Below are 22,059 nucleotides of genomic sequence, written 5' to 3' on the forward strand. Positions count from 1 at the left end.
TAATTTAGTAAAATATCTATGGATTACTCATGTATTATAAGGAAAATCTTTCTCAATAAATTAAGTATTAAACCATAATTTCCTATCAGGATTGCTTTATTCTTTATAAACAGTGTTGGCTTATGAAAGTGATCATCCTTCTCCTCTTAAAAATATTTTCCTTTTTTACCTGATAAACAGCTGCCCTTATGTTATCTGCTCTATCAGGTTCTATGCTCTGTTTCTGTGAAGGTTTTTGGTCCAAGACTTTTAAAGTCCCTAAATAGTGAGAAGAGGTAGTTGTCGATGGAGTTCTCCTTTTAGAACTAGATTTCTTCAAAAACTCAGAGGTCATTAATCTGAAAAGATCCAAATGAATCAAGATAAAATATTACAATTGCATTTGGTACAAGAGAGATCTGTTAGAATATGCACATATAATATTTGAAAACTGACCAGGCACGATGGCTCACACCGGTAATACCAGCACTTTGGAAGGCCAAAATGGATGGATGACTTGAGCTCAGGAGTTACAGACCAGCCTGGGCAACATGGTGAAACCCTGTCTCTACCAAAAATACAAAAAACTAGCCGGCATGGTCGTGCACGCCAGTAGTTGCAGCTACCCTGGAGGCTGAGGTGGGAGGATAGCTTGAGCCCAGGAGGCAGAGGTTGCAGTGAGCAGAGATCATGCCACTACACTCCAGCCTGAGCAACAGAGTGAGACTCCATCTCAAAAAAAAATTGAAAACTACATTATAATTTAACAAATTGTATTTACTTTGAAAATGATGTTTTCAAAGTAAATGATGTTGGTAAAATGTACAGCCTTAGTATACGAAGAGTATTAAATTTAAATTGTATAACTTTAAGTTATATGGCTTTAAAATGATTGCTCTATTTAAATATTTGTAATTAGAAACTTTTTAAGAAATATGGACCATGTTACTTCTTCTCAAGTTACATGGAAAAAACAATAAAGTGGGTTATAATCACTCTTTTAATATTTATTTTCTTTCATCATTTTGTTACATGAAGCATTCCAAATATAAAATTAGAAAGAATAGTACCATCTATTTCAGGGATTGGTGGGAAAATCTGGCCAGCCATCGGTTTTAGTATACAAAGTTTATTGCACCATAGCTGTAATCACTCACTTAAGTTTTGCCTGTGGCTGCTTTCCTGTTAAAATAGCAGAAATGAGTAGTTCCAATACAGACTGTGCCTAAAAGGCGCACGAACTGGCCATTTACAGAAAAAGCTTGCTAGCTCTGTTTTATTTGATTAATGATAATTTGACTAATGATAATTTAAAAGATTCAGAAGGTTTTGATTAGCACTTATGAGTTAGGCATTCATTATCACTGGTGTGAATGAAGCCATATAGATAATCATTTTAATAAACCTACTTAGTTCATAGATTCTGAAGGCTTTCAGTACAATTTCTCATGTTAGACAATGATACTTGATAATGAATAAGTATCATTGCTAGACTTCAGCTTTATTACCATTTTATATTGCTTGTCTCAGGAAAAGTAGGAGAAAGAAGCTCTATTCCAGAAGCAGTGTGGAGCACAGAGAATCCCTAATCACTGACATTAAGAAAGAAGAAAAATATTCCTAGGACGATCCTGGAGAGCGAAGGTATTGCATAAACATTCCAGGCACTAAAACAACCAGTAATAGGCTTACTTTTTATGAATTACTTTATTTCAAATAGTATCATCAACCAAGGGGCTTTATCATGAAGTAACTACTCTTTTCATTTTATGAAATGCAAATAAAGAGAAAACACAGTAACACCAAATGAAATTTACTTTATGAAAGTTAAATTAAAACTAGCTTTGCTAGAATGCAAGCCCATAAAGGACAAATATTGATCACTTTCTTACCTGGCAGATGCACTGGATGCTCTATTATTTGTTGACTTTTTATTCTTTATATTTCTATCTTCAATTGTTTTCTATTAAACAGAAAATGCCAAAGATGATTTATTCATAACAACTATCCTTGTTAGGCTTAGAAGCCAAACTGCCAGTAAATCACTATTCTTTAAGCATCTACTATGTGTCAAACACAGTAGACACTGGGAACAAATCAGTGAATAAAATGCCCTTAAGAATATTAAATTCTAGAGATGGTTGACCAAAAATAAATATATAAGCAAACATGATTCATGAAGGAGATAAAATAGTGTACAGTGACAGAGAATGACCAGAGTGGGGCTGAAGAAGTTGATCAGGGAAGGCTGTCCTGAGGGGCTGACATCAGAGCTGAGACAGATAATGAGTGCAAAGGGCCCACTTGAAGGTCTATGAAAGAAAGAAACAGCAAGTGGTAAAAGCCTGAGAAGGGACAGAGCTTGGTAGCTTTGAAAAACAGAGAGGTGAATGGAGCTGAAGCATAGTGAATGGCAGAGAAGAGTGGAAGACGTGGTCAGAGAAGAACCATGTGAGATCACTAGGTGGCGATGAGGAGTCTGGACAGAATTCTTGTGATAAACCAACAAAAAGACTTTAATGGAGAATGATTATATTCCTGTTTAGAAAAGGCCACTCAGTAGAGAATAAGAATGAAGCCAAGGGTCCAGTCAAAAGAAATACATTACAACCTTACTTCTTACATATAAATTGCCTGTTCTAATTTAGAATTGCCTCTATTAGATATTCTACAATCCTATATAAACTCCAGAATATCCTTTCTTCTTGTAAGGAATAACTTTTCTACTTTACATAGACTGATGGGTGCTAGTGGTAAAGTGAGAGCACAGATATAAACACATCCCTAACTCATCAGTAGTGTTTTTTCCTAAGGAATGTAGCTAAGGAATATACCTGGCACATGGCTTAATGAACCTTCTCCATAAACGTTAAGAAAACTTGTATTTTATGTTATAAAAGTATTGTTCAAACACAGATTTTCAGCTAGCGCTGTTTTCTGCCCCTGATACTAAGTACACAGAACTGCTAGTTAATTGCAGCTATAAGAGATAATGACAAATTCAGGAGAAACAAAGACTGAAAATGCTACACCATAAATTTTTAAAGTATAGCACTCAGACACAATTTAGTTTAGGAACAAGTAATCCTACATAATCACATATCTGTTTCTTAAGGTTAGAATAATAATGTTCCCCTCAACAACAAAAAACAAATAACCCCGTTAAAAAGAGGGCAAAAAATGTGAATAGACTTTTTGAAAAGAAGATATACAAGTGGCCAAGAAACATATGAAAAAAAAAAAAAATGCTCACCATCACTTATCATCAAACACAAATTAAAACCACAGTGAGATATATTATACTAGTTAGAATATTTATCTATTATTAAAAAGTTAAAAAAGTAACAGATGTCGGTGAGAACACAGAGAAAAGGGAATGCTTATATACTCTTGGTTTTATGAATATAAATTAGTACAATCTTTATGGAAAATAGTATGGGGATTTCTTAAGGAACTAAAAATAGAACTACCATTCAATCCAGCAACCCCACTATGAGTATCTGCCAAAAGGAAAAGAAATCACTATATAAAAAAGATACCTGCACTCATATGTTTATCACAGTACTAGTCACAATAGCAAAGATATGGAATCAACCTGAGTGTACATTAACATATGATTGGATAAAGAAAATGAGCACACACACACACATACACACTGGAATACTATTCAGCCATAAAAAATGTCTTTTACAACAACATGGGTGGAACTGGAGGTTATTACCTTAAGTGAAATAAATCATAAACAGAAAGTCAAATGGTACATGTTCTCACTTATAAGTGGGAGCTAAATAATGTGTACACATGTATATAGAGTATGGAATAATAGATAATGGAGACTAGGAAATGTGAGATGGAGGTGAGGGATGAGAAATTACTTAATGGATACAATGTATATTTTAGTTTATACTAAAAGTCTGACTTTACTACTACACAATATATCCATGTAACAAAAAAGCACTTGAACCCGTTAAATTTATATGAATTAAAAAAAAAAAAAAAGCAACTTCATCACCTCTGGAGGTACCAGGGCACCAACTCATTATTTTGAAAATTAGGAAATAAAGGCAAAGGATCAAATATGAATAACAATAATAATGTTCCTGACGATAACCATCTATTTTAAAGAAGCACGGATGTTGATAAACATTTAAGATTTTCGTTAAAATTGTTAACATGTTTCATGTTTTAAAGTGATATCCAAAAACATAACTCTAATTTAAAATCTCAGAAGTTATTCCAGATAGTTATATTTTTAAAATGTGAAGACCTATGGAAATATATACACTATAAGTATGCATTTCTGAGATATTTAAAAGTATATTATAATCATATACCTCTGATAAATTTTAAACACTGGGTTTCATTAAATTCACTACAAACTTTCCTTAAAGTTAAATTTTACCAGATTAAGTAAGAACCACGTGACAATATAATACTACTATCAAAAGATAAATTTTCCACTGGTAATTCAGAAGTGTATAACACAGAAGACAAAATTTATCTTAAAGTTCTGTTTCAAGTTTTAAGCTGAGTATGAAAGGTATGAATTTTTACAAATACCTTTGAAGACACTGTTGCACTGGTAGATGTTAAGATACTCTGAGATTTAGATAGTAGTGGATCAACTGTTCTCTCGACATCCATAATCAGTTTTGCTTTTGCCTTTTCTTCTTCAAGGTCATCAGCAGTCACTTGACTTTCCTTGGATTTCTCAACTGCAGTAGTCACATGGTCTGCTGAAAATGAATTCTCTTTATTTTCATCTGATTTCAAGGAATTATGGTTTTCAGTGATTTCTTCATTTGGATCTATTTTGAGACAGAGTAATAGCATTAAAACCCCCTTCTGAATTAATAAGGTAAATACCAGATTCATTTGCTTTCTTTTAAAGGAGGACTATCTATAAACTTTTTTTCCTGCAAAATATGAAGAAAACTATCATATTAAACTTGCATAAACTTTTTTCAAAAGTGATTTACAAAAAAACATAGTCTACGCTTAACTAATGAAGCACTTACCAAATCTAGTACTTAGAAAAATAGCATATTAATAAACAGAATGGAATAACTACCCTAAAACAAAGACACATCAAAAGAGCTTGTTGACATACAAACCAAGCAAGTGAGATGGCAATATTTGTTCAGCTCTAAAGCCTGAGTTTCTCAGCTGGAACAACAGGCTGCATAAGAAGGTGTCACACCTCTCTAGGCTACTACAGTTACTAGTAGTATAACTGTTGAATTGTATAGATGCAGAAAGAACCAAGAATTAATGTAATTTTACACAGCCTCTAGTGAGTTTCATCTCACCAAGATGCAGTACTGCCTCTGATACCATAAGCGGCAATAAAGACTATTGCTTATCCTCTCTGTGCTCCAAGAAACAGGCTCAAGCTCTGGCATAAGAAGATTCAGTTTTGCGCTTACAGAATTGCTTCTACTATTCTGATTCTACTACATTTTAGAATGGGATCACCAACTTTCAGTTCTACAAAGATCCACCTCCTAGCTAAACGTGAATCTTCACTATCAAAAGTCTCAATTCTGTTGGTTTCACTATGACCATTTTTTGAAATTTCTTTTGAGGTACGATGGGCTTAACATCACTCAATTCACTATTGGATTCTTTGGAGCTGTTAATCTAATCAGTGAAAAGAACAAGAACTTTGGAGCTCAAGATTTAACTATGGCTCCATCACTGACCTTGGGTATGTTTCCCCAAGTCACTGCACTTCAGCTTTTCTCATCTGTAAAATGACAAAAATGATGCTACATAGTAAGCACTTAATAAATGTTCGTTACACATCTCAGACCTAGAAATAGCTAGGTCTTTTAGCTTCCATTAAGCTACATATCACTAAGAAAAGAAATTATATTCACAACTCACATATCACAGTAAGTGCTTACTATGGTATTGCTGTAAATGCTTTACATGTTTAATTCTTACACCACCCTATAAGGCAGATTACTCTTATTTTACCCATTTTAAAGATCAACATACAAGGTCAGAAAGGTTAGCTACTTTGTTTATGTAATTATGCCTGTATTCGAATCTAGCTTAGTCTCACTTTAAAATTCCACCTAGCTATTATGTTGTCCTGCAGAATATCAAAGCAACACATACATAACGATAGCTTATCTCAGGTACTCACTCCACGTGGGCTGTGAACTAGGCTAATGGCTAAAATGCACTATATCACTTAATTTTCATAATGACCCTTATGAGACAGATAATACAACTTAGGGAAATTGAGGCACTGAGAGATTAAGTTCTGCATCCAAAATCACAGTTAGTTAACTACATGATCAGGATTAAAACTCAAACTCATAAAAACATGCATTTCTCTTGTAATTATACAGAGTTCACAAATAAGATATAATTATTATATATAACCACCTTTTACAGATGTGTTTCCCTCAGATCCTGGTGAAAAACAATCTCCAAGAATTTGTTTAAGTGATGATGATGATAGACTTGTTAAGCATGAATCCTGTTTCTGCAAAAAAATACATTTCCCATGTAAGTTTAGTAATTAACATTTTTGGGAACAATAACATTATTAAAACTACAAATTAAAATAGTGCATAACTCTGAAATCTGCATTATTAGTCATTTGTTGCTGAAACACAAAGTGTGACAAGCCAGTGGAGGTGAGTATGCTTTACTTTCAAGCCTTGATGTCTTGGTCAATAAAAGGGGTCACTGAAAGAGTTATTCAAGTTCTTTATCTAACTACCACCACCTCTCTATTTGTTTTTACCAATTTTCAAAACTCCTATTACTTTAAAATCACATTTCTTGTAAATATTTAAGGCCAAGATTTGATTTTGATAGCTCTTCCTACAATTATCCTTTGAAGGAAAGCATAAAGAAGACAGGTAAATACTTTAGTTCCAAGCAAGTATTACTAGTTATCCAAATGAAAACATTTAATAAAATCAAGTTGGCCGGGCGCGGTGGCTCAAGCCTGTAATCCCAGCGCTTTGGGAGGCCGAGACGGGCGGATCACGAGGTCAGGAGATCAAGACCATCCTGGCTAACACGGTGAAACCCCGTCTCTAGTAAAAAATACAAAAAAATAGCCGGGCGAGGTGGCGAGCGTCTGTAGTCCCAGCTACTCGGGAGGCTGAGGCAGGAGAATGGCGTAAACCCGGGAGGCGGAGCTTGCAGTGAGCCGAGATCCGGCCACTGCACTCCAGCCTGGGCGACAGAGCGAGACTCCGTCTCAAAAAAATAATAATAATAATAAAAAAATAAAATAAAATAAAATCAAGTAAGCAGCTACTTCCAAATATTTTAGATAGGAAAAGCACATAGACTGCATGCACTTGAGTTTTCCTCAAAATTCTGAAAATTATATCTAAAATGCAATGATTCTATTTGTGTATCTAAGGTAAACATTTCTTCATAGAATCATCTAGCCTAAAGGTGATGATATTATAATGTAAGAAGTTCCACTTTGTTGTACAAATCCTTTCTTTCCCAGCAATATTTTATGGGTACAAAGGAAATTATATGTCAAAAGCAATGGAGAGAAAGCATTTGAGAAAATGGAAGAAGTGCTGAGACACTGGAGTCTACCCTGAAAGACAAAGCTTCACCTGAGGAGATCTGCAAATTAGTAGCTTTTTGCCAGAAGGCATTCTCTACTCTATGCAGCTCAAGTAATAGAAGGCTACAGCCTTGGTGGAATGACTTGAGGGGACAGAGCATAGAGTCTACTACCAGGAGATCAGCCAATAAGTATGTGGAAAATAGCAGAGGACAGTGACCACAAAATCTGCATATGAAATTCACCAAAAACCTTTACCACCTCTATTTGTGGCATAAGGGAGACCTCAGACGATCCTGTAAAAGCATAGAAGCTAGAAACTGAAAAGAATTAAGCAGAAATTTCAGCTGATATCCATTGCAGGAGAAACAAGATTGGGAATTTGTGTCCAGCCATGATATCTGCTTGCTAGAAAATGTGTTTGGAGGGACATAAAAGAATCGAGAATCTCTACAAAATATCATTCACAACACCTAGTATTCAATCAAAAGTCACTAGATAAAGAAACAGAAAATGGTGGCACTTATTTAAAAAAACAAACAAACAAAAAAAAGAGAATGGTCAATAGGAAGCAACCCAGAGATGACCCACATTTTACAGTTAGCGGACAGGACTTTAAAGTAGCTATTATAAATACGTTCAAGCACTTCGGGGAAAATATACGCATGATGGCTGAAAAGATGGAGGATTTTATCAGAGATATAAAAAATAGAAAAAATACCAATGGAAAATCTAAAGTTGAACACCACAGTAAGTGAAATAAAAAATTCACCTGGAGAACACTTATACTTTGCAACTGCAAATGGAACTTTCACAACATACACTTATGCTGGGCCATTAAAACAAAACAAGACAATTTAATACAATTTGAAATCATAAAAGATACATTCTCTGGACCGCAATCAGTAAACCTGTAGACTGAGTAATACAAGTTATTAAATGAAAAACAAAGAGGAAAAAAATTTAAGAAATATAAACAGAATCTCAGAGATCAGTGAGATATACTAAAAATTTCAGTGCATGTGTAACTACAGTACCAAAAGGAGAGGGAGAAAAATAGGGTGGGAAAAAATAATCTTCCCATTTCACAGACAGTATCAACTTATATGTTTGGAAAGCTCAACAAACGTCAAGCAGAATAAACATAAAGAAAGCTAGACCTAGGCACCATATAGTCAAATTGCTGTAATTAAAAGATAAAAACCACAATCTTGAGTAAAATTCCTGAAAGCATTCAGACAAAATCAACACATTATATAGAGAGGACAATGAAATAAATGATCACAAGAGAGGCCAATAAAAATGGAAACCTATAAAGAGCTGGAGGTAGGAGGAGGCAGCTATTAGACAAGAAGGATATAATCACATCACCCACCCTTTGAAAACAAAGATGAGACAAATACTTTTAGAAAAGCAAAGACTGAGAAAAATCCATCACTAGTAAACCTGTATTATAAGAAATATAAAATAAGTTTGTAAGACTGACAGGGCACAAAATGGTAATCTGAATCTACAGGAAGAAATGAAGATCCCTAGAAATTGTATATATTTGTAGATATATATTATCTCTATATATTTATAGATATATATTATCTATATTTATAGATATATGTTATCTATATATATCTACATAATATATGAGAATAGAATATATTACCTATATATAGATATTATCTACAAATATGTATTATCTATAATATATTTAGCAATAGAATGTTATCTATAATATATACAATATATAATACAATAGATATATAATATATATTCTAGCCTTCCTTATTTAAAAGTCTAATAGAAAAAACTTAAAGGGCTCTTTAAAGAAAAGTTATAACTTTATTGTGGGGATTATATGATATGTAGATATATATGACAATAGCACAATGGATGCAGGAGTATATGGAACTATATTTTTATATCAAATGTGAAACAATACCGTATCAATTCTAAATAGACTGTGATAATGTTTAGATGTATTCTTTAATCCACTGATCAACTCTGAAAAATATAATGCAAACAGATATAGATAAAAGGTCAATAATAATAAAAATAAAAAACTAAAAAACTAATGATTATCTCCTCAAAAAAAGGCAAGAAAGGAGTAACAGAGAAACAACAATAAAAATAATAATTTTTAAAAAAGATAAATAGAAAATAAAGAGAAACAAATTGCTCCTAAATCCAACCATATCAGTATTTACATTAAAAGTAAATTGACAAAACATTCATAAATGGACTAAACACTACATTAAAAGGTACAGATTGCCAGACTTAATAAAAAAGTGACACCAGGTGTGTGATGTTCCCCTTCCTGTGTCCAAGTGTTCTCATTGTTCAGTTCCCACCTATGAGTAAGAACATGTGGTATTTGGTTTTCCGTTCTTGCGATAGTTTAGTAACAAACCTGCACCTTGTGCACATGTACCCTAGAACTTAAAGTATAATTAAAAAAAAAAGTGACACCAAACCCTTATTGTAAGAGATTCACTTAAATGAAAGACAGAATTAGTTTGAAAGAGAAAAGATAGAAAAAATATACCATGGAAACACTTGTCATAAGAAAGCTGAAGTATTAGACAAAACAATCTACAAGCTAAGGAAAGGAATATTACCAGAGGTAGAGACATTTCATAATGCTCAAAACATAATAATAATAAATATGTATGTGCCTGATAACAAAGTTATAAAATACTAACAGAACTAAAGAGAAGTATAAACAAACCCACAAATGTAACTGGATATTTTAATACCCCTAAGTTGGTAACTGGTAAACAAATTAGATGAAAAATCAGTAAGGCTAAAGAAGATCTGCATGATATTACCAACCATGTTGACCAAACTTCAATTACATAACATTATATTCAGCACCTGGAGAACACATCTACTTTGCAAATGCAAATGAGACTTTCACAAGATACACTATCTTGGGCCATTTAGAAATAATAATAATAATTTTTAAAAATTTGAAATCACGTAAGATACATTATCTGGACCATAACAAAATTAACTTCTAATTAACAGGAAAGTATATGTAGAGAAGAACCAAGTATTTGAAAATAAAATAAATCACCACAAAATAACCAACTGGTCAAAAAAGAGATCACAATGATCACTATATATTATATGTATCGAAAAATCACTATGTACCCCATGTACAATTATTATTTTTCAAGTAACAAAATGAATTTCTAAAACAGGAGATCACAAGGGAAGTTAGAATATATATTTAAAGAAATGATAATAAAAATAAAAGGCATCAAAAAATCAGGGCCACTAAAGCAGTACAAAGAAGAAAGTTTACATCTTTCAACAGGTTTAGCAGAAAACATGAAAATCTTAAAAATGAGTGAGAAAATTTTCAAATCTAAAGATAAGCAAATTAAACCAAAAGAAATAATACTAAAAATTAATGAATCTGGAAACAAACAATAGAGAAAATTATTAGGTTGGTGCAAAATGATTGCGGTTTTTGTCACTGAAAGTAATGGCCAAAACTGCAATTATTTTTGCACCAACATATAACAAGGCCAAAGTGGTTCTTAAAAAAGTTTAATGAAACTAAGCAATGCCTATCAAGATTTAGCAGGAAAGACAGAAAACACAAATTATATATGTTAGAAATAAAAAATGAAATGTCATGATAATCCTACAGTCAACAAAAGAATGAGGGACTATCATGAACAACTATGTTTATAAACTCAACATATCAGATGAAATGGACAAACTTCTTGATAGACACAATTACCAGACTGGTAAAACAGAAAACTGAGTACTGAAAAATCAAAATCTAAAAAATCTAAAAAATCTAAAAAATCTAAAAAATCAAATTTAATGACAAAGATGTCTCCACACAGAAAATTCCAGGCCCAGATAATTGTACTGGTGAATCCTCTCACCAGTACAATTAAGAAAAAAAAAAAATACCAAACCTTTATAGAATAAAGGAAGAAAAGACACTCCCCAACTCATTTGATACCCAAGCCTGATGGTAACATTGTAAGAAAAAATTACCGACCAATAGCCTTCATAAATATAGATGCAAACATCTTAACACAATTTTAACAAATCAAATTCCACAATAAAATATCGCACCATGACTAACCAGAGTTTATCCCAGGAATGCTAGGTTTAACATATGAACATCAATGCACCAAAATTCATGTTCATCTAGAACCTCAAAATATGACTTTCTTAGGAAATAAGGTGTTTACAGGTTTAAACAGTTAAGATGAGGACACACTCAATTAGGGTGGGCCCTAAATCCAATGCCTGGTATCTTTTTTTTAAGAGAAAGAAGAGACACAGACACGCAGAGAAAACACAGGGAAGAAGGCCACGTGGGATGAAGGCAGGGATGGGAATGATGCAGCTACAAGCCAAGGAATGCTAATGGACTGCTGCCAACCACCAGAAAGAAGCTGGAAGAGGCAAGGAAGGATTCTTCCATGATGCCTTCAGAGGAACATGGCCCTGCAAACACCTTGATTTCGGACTTCTGGCCTCCAGAACCGAGAGAATACATTTCTGTTGTTTTAAGTCTGTGGCAATTTGTTACAGCAGCTACAAGAAACTAGCACAATATTCAACTGACCAGATAATTTTCTTAAATATAAAGTAATTGCTTGGGTTTCTTCTTCTGGTTTTCAGAACAAATTAAGAAACAGCATGGTGGTGTCAGGCGTATATCAAATTGTCAGTTTTACTGGTAAAGTTCAACTGCAGAACAAGATTTGAATCGATAACCTATTGTGCTTCCTAATACTTTCAGTCTGAATTGGGGGGGTTCCCCCATTTAGTCAGAGCACAAAGGAGCTCCTCTCCGCGCCTTCTGCCTCACCTCCCAGGGAGCAGATCCTTACACACCAACACTGCAGACAAGCGATGAGAAAAAGAAAGAAGCTTGGCCAGGTGGCACGCAGTTCTAATCTGTCCAAGCAAATTATGGGGAAGAAATGTTCTTCCTGTACTTTTCCCTTCTGAAATGTTCATAAGGGAAAATTTGCTTCTCATAATGAAATACAAAGAGAAAAACGAAGTGTTCTCCCTTAATAACAATGCATAGTAAACTTCCTGATAGAAAGCTGAAAGGCCAGATTTAATGCTATTGGAACATAACCGAAAGAACGCAGAACAGTTTCATGAACATTCAACACACATTTGTTGAGTGAATAAAATCAAATAAATAAAATGAGACTGACTATATTGTTCTTAGCCATAAATTCCATAATTCAAAGATACATAAATTTAAAAAATTATTTAAGATAAACACTATTATATAGATTCAGAAAAGCAACATTTTTTGACATTTTACTTTCTCTAAAACTGGATAAACTCTACAATCAGTGGTGTGTTATAGTTTAATTTTATGCATTTCCTTCTTCCTTAGTGGTATGTAAAATAATGCTACATTTTATAATTGGTGCAGTTTTAGATTCGGTGGAATACAGTATATTTTTAAGAATTATTTCCTTATCAGTTGCAGAAGAAAATATGTAAAACACACACACACACACAAATTCATTCTCTCCTTCTCTTTTTCATAATCAGATAAAAAAAGCACAAATTCAAGAACACAATGCAACAGTTGAGTGGTAGTGCTAACCTCAGGATCAAGGTTTTCAGAGAATGCTTTTTTCTCAGCTTCTACTTGTGTGCCATTCGGTAATGGAGGGGAAGAAGGTGCAGAATGTAACTCCAATTCTTCACCGAGGGCAGTTTCTTTATCTTCTAGTCCATCTTTCTCTTCTCTGTGACTATTCCTTTTTAACATACTCCTTGGCCGAGGTGATGGTTTAAAGTGATCATCTGTGTCAAGGCTGTTGTTTTCTGCTGAAAAATAAAATGCTTAAAGCATGTGTACAAAAAAATGACCATGGCTTTATCTATCTCTCTGGGTGCTACCATACTTCCCTCCTGTGCCCATGCCCCTTCGCTCTCTGTCCTGAAGAGTCCAGATGAAGCCCACAACTCTTCTCTATACAGAGCTCTAATAAGTCACAAATAAATGATAGTTAATAATCAGGCCAAATGCAGTGGCCCACGCCTGTAATCCCAGCACTTTGGGAGGCCAAGGTGGGCAGATCACGAGGTCAGGAGTTTGAGACCAGCCAGGCTAACATGGTGAAACCCCATCTCTACTAAAAATACAAAAAAATTAGCTGGGCGTGGTAGCTCATGCCTGTAATCCCAGCTACTCAGGAGGCTGAGGCAGGATAATTGCTTGAACCCAGGAGTCTGAGGTTGCAGTGAGCCGAGATCTAGATCACATCATTGAACTCCAGTCTAGGCAACAATAGCAAAACTCCATCTCAAAAACAAAAAACAAAAACAAACAAACAAAAAACAAAGTAAAAAAATAGTTGTCATCCTGAAAGTAACCACTATACTTTAGTTTCACAAGAAGTTAACTCTTCAACATTATTAACTCCTATAGTATTCAAAAAAAAATGTTAAAAAACAAAACAAAATCTTGCCCCAGTTTCTACCACTATAAAATGAAGAGGTTCATCCATCAAACCTTTGAGTACCAAGCCCTGTACATATTACTAAACCTCATAATCAACAAAGCAGCAATGGACCTGTCAGGGACTTTACAGGTTGATTTTTCTAAACAAAATTACAAGACAAAGGTAAGTGCTATTATAAGGATCAAGATGATGATGTTGGCACCTAAGGGATAGGAGTACTAACTCTCACTAGAGGAAGAAATCTTTTATGAGTTAATTGTCCTGAGTCCATAAAACTTCTTTAGCAGTTATTAAAATTTCACTATTTCCATTACTTCTAAGTTTAAAACAAGAATCTAATGCTGATATGCCTCCAGCATTTGAAACATAATGGGATATTTTTTGCCTGAATTTTACCTGCTATACATATTATGTTTCTATTGTTCTACAAATGCATTTCTCTAAACTTCGAAACTGGTCTAATTAACATCTTCCTCCCATTTACCTACAAACGGGCTTATGAATGCTGCCAGAAGATTCCACAACCATACCAAGTTGGTATTATTATAAATATTTCCTTGACAATTTTAGCTACATCCTAAACTCCAGCCAAATGTTCAACCCCAAATCCAAGGGTCCTAGATTCCTCCCTCCATTATCCCCTAAATCCAAAGTATCAATATACCCTATCGATTCTACTTGCCAAATATCTCATTTTTTCCACTTTCTACATCCCTACTGTAGGGTCCTTACCCACTCTTTCCTAGATTACTGCTTCCATGATATTTACAAAATGCAAATCAGATCACATCATTCCTCTCTACAAAATTCTTCAATGGCTCTCCATGAGCCAATCCTACAGAATAAAAGCTTAACTGCCTTTGAACAACATAAAAGGGATTTTATGGTTTTGTCCTTCACTGCCTAATCTACAGCCATTTTGTCATCTGTGTTTCTGAAATGCTGGGCTAACAGTTGTCATGAACACATGCCACAATCCCTCCAATCCCTCCTACTACCATACCTTTACCTAAGCTGATCCCCTGCCTAGAATATCCACTTCCTGCTTCTCCCCCTGACAAACGCTTCCATGTCTTTTGAACCTCAGTTTAAGCAGAGTATTATATAATGCCTAAAAGAGGGTATTGAGCCAATGTTTTGTATTATTGTGGTAAGAACACAACATGAGGTCTATCTTCTTAATACATTAAGTGCAAAAGACAGTACTGTTAACTATAGGCACAATGTTGTACAGCAGATCTCTAGAACTTACGCATCCCACATGACTGATACTTTATACCTGCTGAGTGTGTTTATAAACAAATGCTAAATAATAAAGTGAATAATCAGAACATTTATAGAGTGCTAAATTTATGCCAATACTGTTCTAAGCACTTCAAATAGGTGAACTCATTTAATTGCCTCAAACTCCTAAAGGTAGGCAACTATTGTCCCATTTTTAAAGATGAATAAAATGAGAACAAAGAGGTCTCATGCCCAAAGTCACAAACTCTAGCAGGCTTTAGATCTCAGATTAAAGGAGAAGCATCCTGACTCCAAAGTTCATGATTTCAGTCATGTTAGTGTTAAAAACATATCCTGCAAAAAATACTTTCATTTTATAGAGTAACTGTCACTTCAGTAGTGATTATGAAGTCTGGTTATTATACTTTTTACAAAAGACAAGCAAGGACAGAGAAAGCCTTCAAGCTCTAATAGTTTCATAAAGCATTACTTGCTCCTTAGCAATACCTCACCACATTAAAAATATTGAGTTCCAAACCTGTATTTAAAAAAAAAAAAGTCAAAGAATTTAGAGCATAAACTCATGAACCACATTCTCTCTTTCAAAGATAAATCATTCATATATTAATTTATTCATTTAAATACTTAATATATTCTATATGCCAGATATTATCTTAGGAACACTAGCCTCAATTTTTACAAGAACCTGAGAATGACAACTTTAATATATTTTCTACAAAAATATCACTTCCAGAAGTACTGTCAAGTTCCCAAAAAGAAAAAAAAAATGCTTTTTTTTTACTTTACTTTTTTTTTTATACTTTAAGAAAAGTGCTTTTTTTGGTAATCAATGTATACAATTGCCTATTTAGGTAATTTTTATATCACACATACTGAATATAACATTGCATATGTAAGTAGAGCATTTAGCATCCCGATGCCACCTTGTGGTTAATATACAGTATTTCCTTATTCATTTTAACATACCACAGGTTTTGTGTTTTTTTTTCTTTTCTTTTTTTAAGGTATGAAATAGATAGATTATTGCTTTCCTGATTGTCTACCATAAATTTCTAATTATATACGTCCACCTGTCTCAGACAAATTTTAGCTGCTATATGCTCACATTCTCTTAATAACAAAGTTCAATTATGCTCCTCTTCTCTCCAGCATTGATTTCACTCACTATACTTGGGAGGCACATTTTAACAAGATAATTCTGTTTCATTATGCATCCTGTTTGCATTTTTGAAGTTTTTTATAGTTTATGAGATGCACTACAATAAATTCTCACAACAATTTTGCAGGAATAGAAAGAGGGCTATTTTTAGCTTCTTCGTCATGAGGATAGTGAAGCTTATTTGCTCAAGTCATATATAACTAATATACAGTGGCTTTTCCCCAGGTGTCCTGGACATTATTCTATGTTCTTTGCTCTGCTTACATCCTTTGCTCATTTCAAATTTAATGAGATTGTGGGGTCAGGAAGAAAGGAGCAGTTCCCCAATATATGCCTGAAATAAAGTTTTGTCTGACGTTACCACTGGTATCTAATACGCAAAGTATGAAATATTTACCAGCACTGTATTTACTGATGATATGAAAGGAGATTGTTATGATGGTTAATATCAACTAATAATTCCTTTATAAAACAGAAGGAAGGCTGAAAAACACAAAATCCTTAACCTTGCATATACAAGTTCATGAATGGTGACCCAGAGTATGTGAGAGGGCTTGGTCTCTGTTTCATTCTATTTTTGTTCCTTTATGCTTAAAGCTCAGTATAATTGTGGGGAGAACTACTGTAACCCCAGATCACACTGGGAACTTTCCTTTGGAAAACTGAATGTTAGTAGATTTCCATAGGCAATACAGAGACCAAATGGAGATTCTCTTAATGAGCGTCTAGAAGCTTCAAAAAACAACAGCAGCAATAACATAACTCATCCTTCAAATACACAAATGTCAAGAAAATTTTCTGGCACAATGTTGGTATGGCAAAGATTGTTTTACGGATTAGTCCCAATATTGTTGTAACTCTAATCTTTGGAGTGTGAGAGGGATTAGACAGCATTCCATTCCAGTTCCATGCCTACAAACAAAACTGAAGCTCACACGTCTAGGTGTCTGCAGATCCACAGCTACGGATGCTATGGATAACTAAAGGTGCTTTGGCCTTCTATCAGGCAACAGCCTAGATGCAAGACAAAATACAACAGGTCTGTAAAATTGAAGTTAAGTCTGTTTTTCTTAAATATATACTAGCTACCATATAAAAAATTTTGGGACTGATTATCTTAAAATAAACTTCCAAGAAATGCAATTACAGTAATCCTAACAAATTACCTGAAGATGTGCTTTTAATTGAAAGAATTCTGGGTTTAGGTTTCATTTTTATTTTGTCTTTTTCAAATTCCTTGTCCTTATTTTGAGATTCAGAGGATTTTACAACGATGTCTTCACGCCCATCGGGTGCCATTTCCTCATCATTTTTGATGGCACACACTGGCTCATCTTTGGTTATGTTACCATTTGATTTCTTGGTTTTCAAAAAAGATAGTTTTGAAGGATTCTTTTCTTCATCATCTGATATATGAAAGTCATTCATTTTTTTATTAACTGAATTTTCATCTGCTGAAGTGTCAGAAAAATCACCTAAGGAAACTGAAAAATTGAAAAGAAAAAATGTTTTCCACAGTATTTTTAAAAATTGTCAAGGTAACGTTAACTTAATCAAAAGGTTTACCTTAAAAGCTACAAACAAATTTCTAACAATGAATACGCACAAATGTATTTTATGAATAGACTTGCAGCTCTAAAAACACAGCTAACTCAGGCATGTTTCATTAACATTTATGAAATAAAAATTCCAATTACATTAATTTATTCAAAATGTATTTATTGTGTGTCTTTAGGGTACCAAACAACCAAACACTGTTTGCTCTGGAAAAAGCCATCCAAAGGTCCCTAACAATCAGCCATGTAGCATTTAAATTAGGTTATGGACTGTAAAACTTTTATTTGAAAATTACTTCCTCATATAAAATTAAGAATGGATGAATTTAATTAGTAATTACTAATTATCTTTTTTTCCATAAAAATTTTGGAACTACAATTCCATCCACACCAGAATACTAGATTTACTAAGAATCATAAGGAATGCTAAGTTAACTATATAGCAGTGATTTAACTGTGGTTATTATTGGTTTTACAGAAATCATTAACAACTATTCACCAAATTTTAAAGAATAAAACACCAGGCTGGGCGCAGTGGCTCATGCCTGTAATCCCAGCACTTTGGGAGGCCTAGGCAGGAGGATCACAAGGTCAGGAGTTCGAGACCAGCCTGGCCAATGTGGTGAAACCCCGTCTCTACTAAAAATACAAAAATGAGCTAGGCGTGGTAGCGGGCGCCTGGAGTCCCAGCTACTCAGGAGGCTGAGGGAGGAGAATTGCTTGAACCTGGGAGGTGGAGGTTGCAGTGAGCCGAGATCGTGCCACTGCACTCCGGCTTGGGTGACTGGGCGAGACTCCATCTCAAAAAAAAAAAAAAAAAAGAATAAAACACCAAGTTTAGAATTCCATATGCTTAATGCTTACACCTGAAACTAAAATATTAATATTTTTACATAGCTAAGAGAAACCAAATTATAATAGTACTGATATATGAAACATGAAGAGTCTGTGGTTTTTAAATTTACCCCTTATCACAGCCCCAAAAAAAATTTGATTTACAGTAAGCATTATAAAAGTACTTCTAATGTGCACCAAAGTTTAGTTCTGTGGGACCTAGTTACTAACTAGCTATAGCATCTCCTAGGGTTGATCTTAAAGATGAACCTGTTTTCTCCAATGTGGTTTAACCACTGGCAGCCATCCTTTTACTGCAAATCTGCCATCAATTAATTTATATTTTCATATACACATTCAGAAAACAAAACAAAACAAAGCAACAACAACAACAAAAAAAAAAAAACAAGAAAACTCATACGACTTCTTGAAAATTAAGAGTGACTTTCTACTAATTAAAACGTTGAAAGTCTAAAACTAGTGACTGCATAGGTATTATTTTAACATACGTGATTGAGGGGATGGGTAGTTGGGGGGCTGGCTAAATACAAAACTAAGGAAGCAAAAAGAAGAAAAGTGGTTCACGTTTCCATACTGTCACATACCAATCTCATCACTGTCGAAGTCATCTGAGTATTCAGAACTCCTTTGTCTGGCTGAGCGAGCTGTAATTGCTCTTATTAGCTCATCCTGAAATGAGATACTGAAATCAATTTCCATCTAAACATGGAAGTATCATATTTACAAGTAATTCTTTAAACAAACAATGCTTGATTAACAACTGCTTTCAGACTTAGGTTTCAATCATCTAACAAATATTTCCTGGAAGCTCACTTTATGCCATGTACCCACTTTATGCCTCATACTCAATGCAGAGCATCACAGACAAGAGCCCTTCCTCATGCAGCTTGCAGTTAAACTAGAAGAGACACATATTATCAAATAAATTAATTGCGGGTTATAATTAGAGCTGGAGATTAACAAACAAGCAGGGGCTCAATTTAGATTATAATTTATTAAAAACTGGTATTTTGAAAGAAATTGGTATTTTTAAGAGCTCTTGTCTCGGCATATTTCAGAAATGGATGCAATCAATATTGCAAACAGAGGCTGAGTTCAAAATTGTAGTGACTCAACAGAAAAAAACTTAAACATTATGTTACAACAGAAAAAAAAAAAAGCTTTTATATAAAAATGGCAATTTAAGGTTGCAATTCCACTTTTAACTTAGTAGGAAACTAGTATTGAGGCTACTTGGGCAGTCTTAAAACCACATAGGGGAGTTTGTAATACTGAATGCAGTCCAAACATGATCATGTGCAAAACCTCAAAAGAAATATCAGATTTACCCCTGCTTTATAAAGGACTGTTCCTAGAATCACCAATTTCAACCCATCTAATACAGTGCTTACACTGTGAAATGATTCCAAATAAAAATACTTTACCTGGAAAGTAGTTCTTTTGGTAACTTTTGGACTCTTTGTATATGCCAAAGTGGTGCTAAAAACTTCATCAGACATAGTGTATTTTTTTCTCGTTACCTTTATAAAATAGCTAATTATTAGAATAATTCAACTTCTGATGGTGGCTGAAATATACAAAAAACAAATCAGACTTTGCATGCTTGAGAATTTATTTTACTACATTTGATTCTATTCTCCCCGCAAAGGTCAAAGAAAAGCATCTCATATGAACATTGGGCTACATCTTCACTTAAAAATGTAAAAGGAGTTCTTGTAAAGAAATAGCAAATTATCACAAGCTTATTTTTAAAAAATTCAAATGGGAGATATCCTAAAATAATTTTGCAACTACTTAAAAACTCTGCAAATAAATGATTACAAGTTAATAAGACAAAATGATGCCAATTAAAATAGAACACCTTATTTTTCACCTCTCTTCTAAAGTATAACATTGCCTTCAAAATAACTCATGTCTGATTTAAAAGGCCATCAAAAGGATCGTCGGCGTAAAAATTATAAGCACCACCATCAAAAAAACGTATCTATATATTTGCATATAGCGCTATTCAAAGAAAAAGATCTTAATGCTAACCCGCAAACAGCCAGCGATACGGATTGCAAGCCACTTTCCTCTCACAAAAGTGTTAAAGAGCGTCAAGTAACATGGTGAAACCCCGTCTCTACTAAAAATACAAAAAAACTAGCCGGGCGAGGTGGCAGGCGCCTGTGGTCCCAGCTACTCGGGAGGCTGAGGCAGGAGAATGGCGTGAACCTGGGAGGCGGAGCTTGCAGTGAGCTGAGATCCGGCCACTGCACTCCAGTCTGGGCGACAGAGCGAGACTCCGTCTCAAAAAAAAATAAAAAAATAAAAAAAAAAAGAGAGTCAAGTAAACAAAACGACGAAGCTTTCGCAATGAGCCGCATTAAAATCGCGGTTTCCGTGCTCGGAGCAGAGGCCTGGCAGGACCACCCATAGCGGTGCGCGCCCCGGGTGCCGTTCCCTACCAGGCCAGGTGACGTCCGGGTGCTCGCCGCTCCTCACCGCGCCATACGCTGAGCACCAGCGAACACCAGGCCCGTGCACGCCCAAGCGCGGTCTCTGTCGGGATCCCTCATGGACCCAGGTCCCGCTTTCGGTCCCCAGGTCCCGCTTTCTGTCCCCAGCCCCGGACGCCCGTGGCCAGTTCCCCGCGACCCTGATAACCAAGAGCCAAGCCTCGGGTAGGACCTGCTCACCTTGGCCTGGGCCTGGCTGCGCCCGCAGAGCCGGTCCTGGACCGAGCGAGGAGGAGGGGCTAATAACAGAGGCGGAGGGCGGTTGCTAGGAAACAGCGTCTCCGGGAGGAAGTGACTTCCCTACTGCCGGGTCTCTCGGGTACCCAACACCGCTCTTCGGCCTAACGTGTCGCTGGGGCAACCACCTAGACAAAGGAAGTGACATCACCTTCCTGGGTCTTGGGAGAGGGGTTCGTTATTGGCCGCTTGTGTGCATGTGTTGTTGCCTAGGAGACAGGACCCACCCAACTCCCACCCAGATAGCCTTACTCTTGCCAATAGAGTAAGGGCCCTTATCTGCACGTGTTGCAGATAAAGCACATTCGTCGTTTTGCCACAGTTAGGACGTGAAGTTCTCTGAATCCAAGTACAGTGTCAGTGGATGGGATAGAATAGTACGGTAGTGACGTTTGCAGAACACTGCTTCTGACTGCATGTTTGAATCCTGGTGACCCTTTCCTACACACGTGATTGTCCCAAGTTAAGGTCTTTATGACCCAGTTTCTTCTTCTGGGGGAAAACAAAAGTGTAC

General features: G+C 35.1%; 1 protein-coding gene across 2 annotated transcripts in view; it reads right to left on the reverse strand.

The window, feature by feature from the left end:
* The window catches only part of MAP9 (microtubule associated protein 9), a 38,177-nt gene extending 16,514 nt beyond the window's left edge, over window positions 1–21,663 (reverse strand). Inside the window, exons 1-9 of one of the 2 annotated variants that reach the window (XM_008000068.3) lie at window positions 21,489–21,663; window positions 20,235–20,377; window positions 19,395–19,479; window positions 17,566–17,883; window positions 13,131–13,357; window positions 6,376–6,475; window positions 4,540–4,787; window positions 1,872–1,942; window positions 170–338 (exon numbers count right to left, since the gene is read on the reverse strand). In XM_008000068.3, coding sequence (XP_007998259.3) covers window positions 170–338; window positions 1,872–1,942; window positions 4,540–4,787; window positions 6,376–6,475; window positions 13,131–13,357; window positions 17,566–17,883; window positions 19,395–19,479; window positions 20,235–20,309 — 1,293 coding nt within the window. In that variant the 5' untranslated portion in view covers window positions 20,310–20,377; window positions 21,489–21,663. The remainder of the gene's footprint in view (window positions 1–169; window positions 339–1,871; window positions 1,943–4,539; window positions 4,788–6,375; window positions 6,476–13,130; window positions 13,358–17,565; window positions 17,884–19,394; window positions 19,480–20,234; window positions 20,378–21,488) is intronic. The other variant, XM_008000070.3, reaches the window with a different exon arrangement.
* Between the last annotated feature and the right edge of the window lie 396 nt (window positions 21,664–22,059).

This window comes from Chlorocebus sabaeus, chromosome 7 (assembly GCF_047675955.1).
Source record: "Chlorocebus sabaeus isolate Y175 chromosome 7, mChlSab1.0.hap1, whole genome shotgun sequence".
NCBI classification, from domain to species: Eukaryota; Metazoa; Chordata; class Mammalia; order Primates; family Cercopithecidae; genus Chlorocebus; species Chlorocebus sabaeus.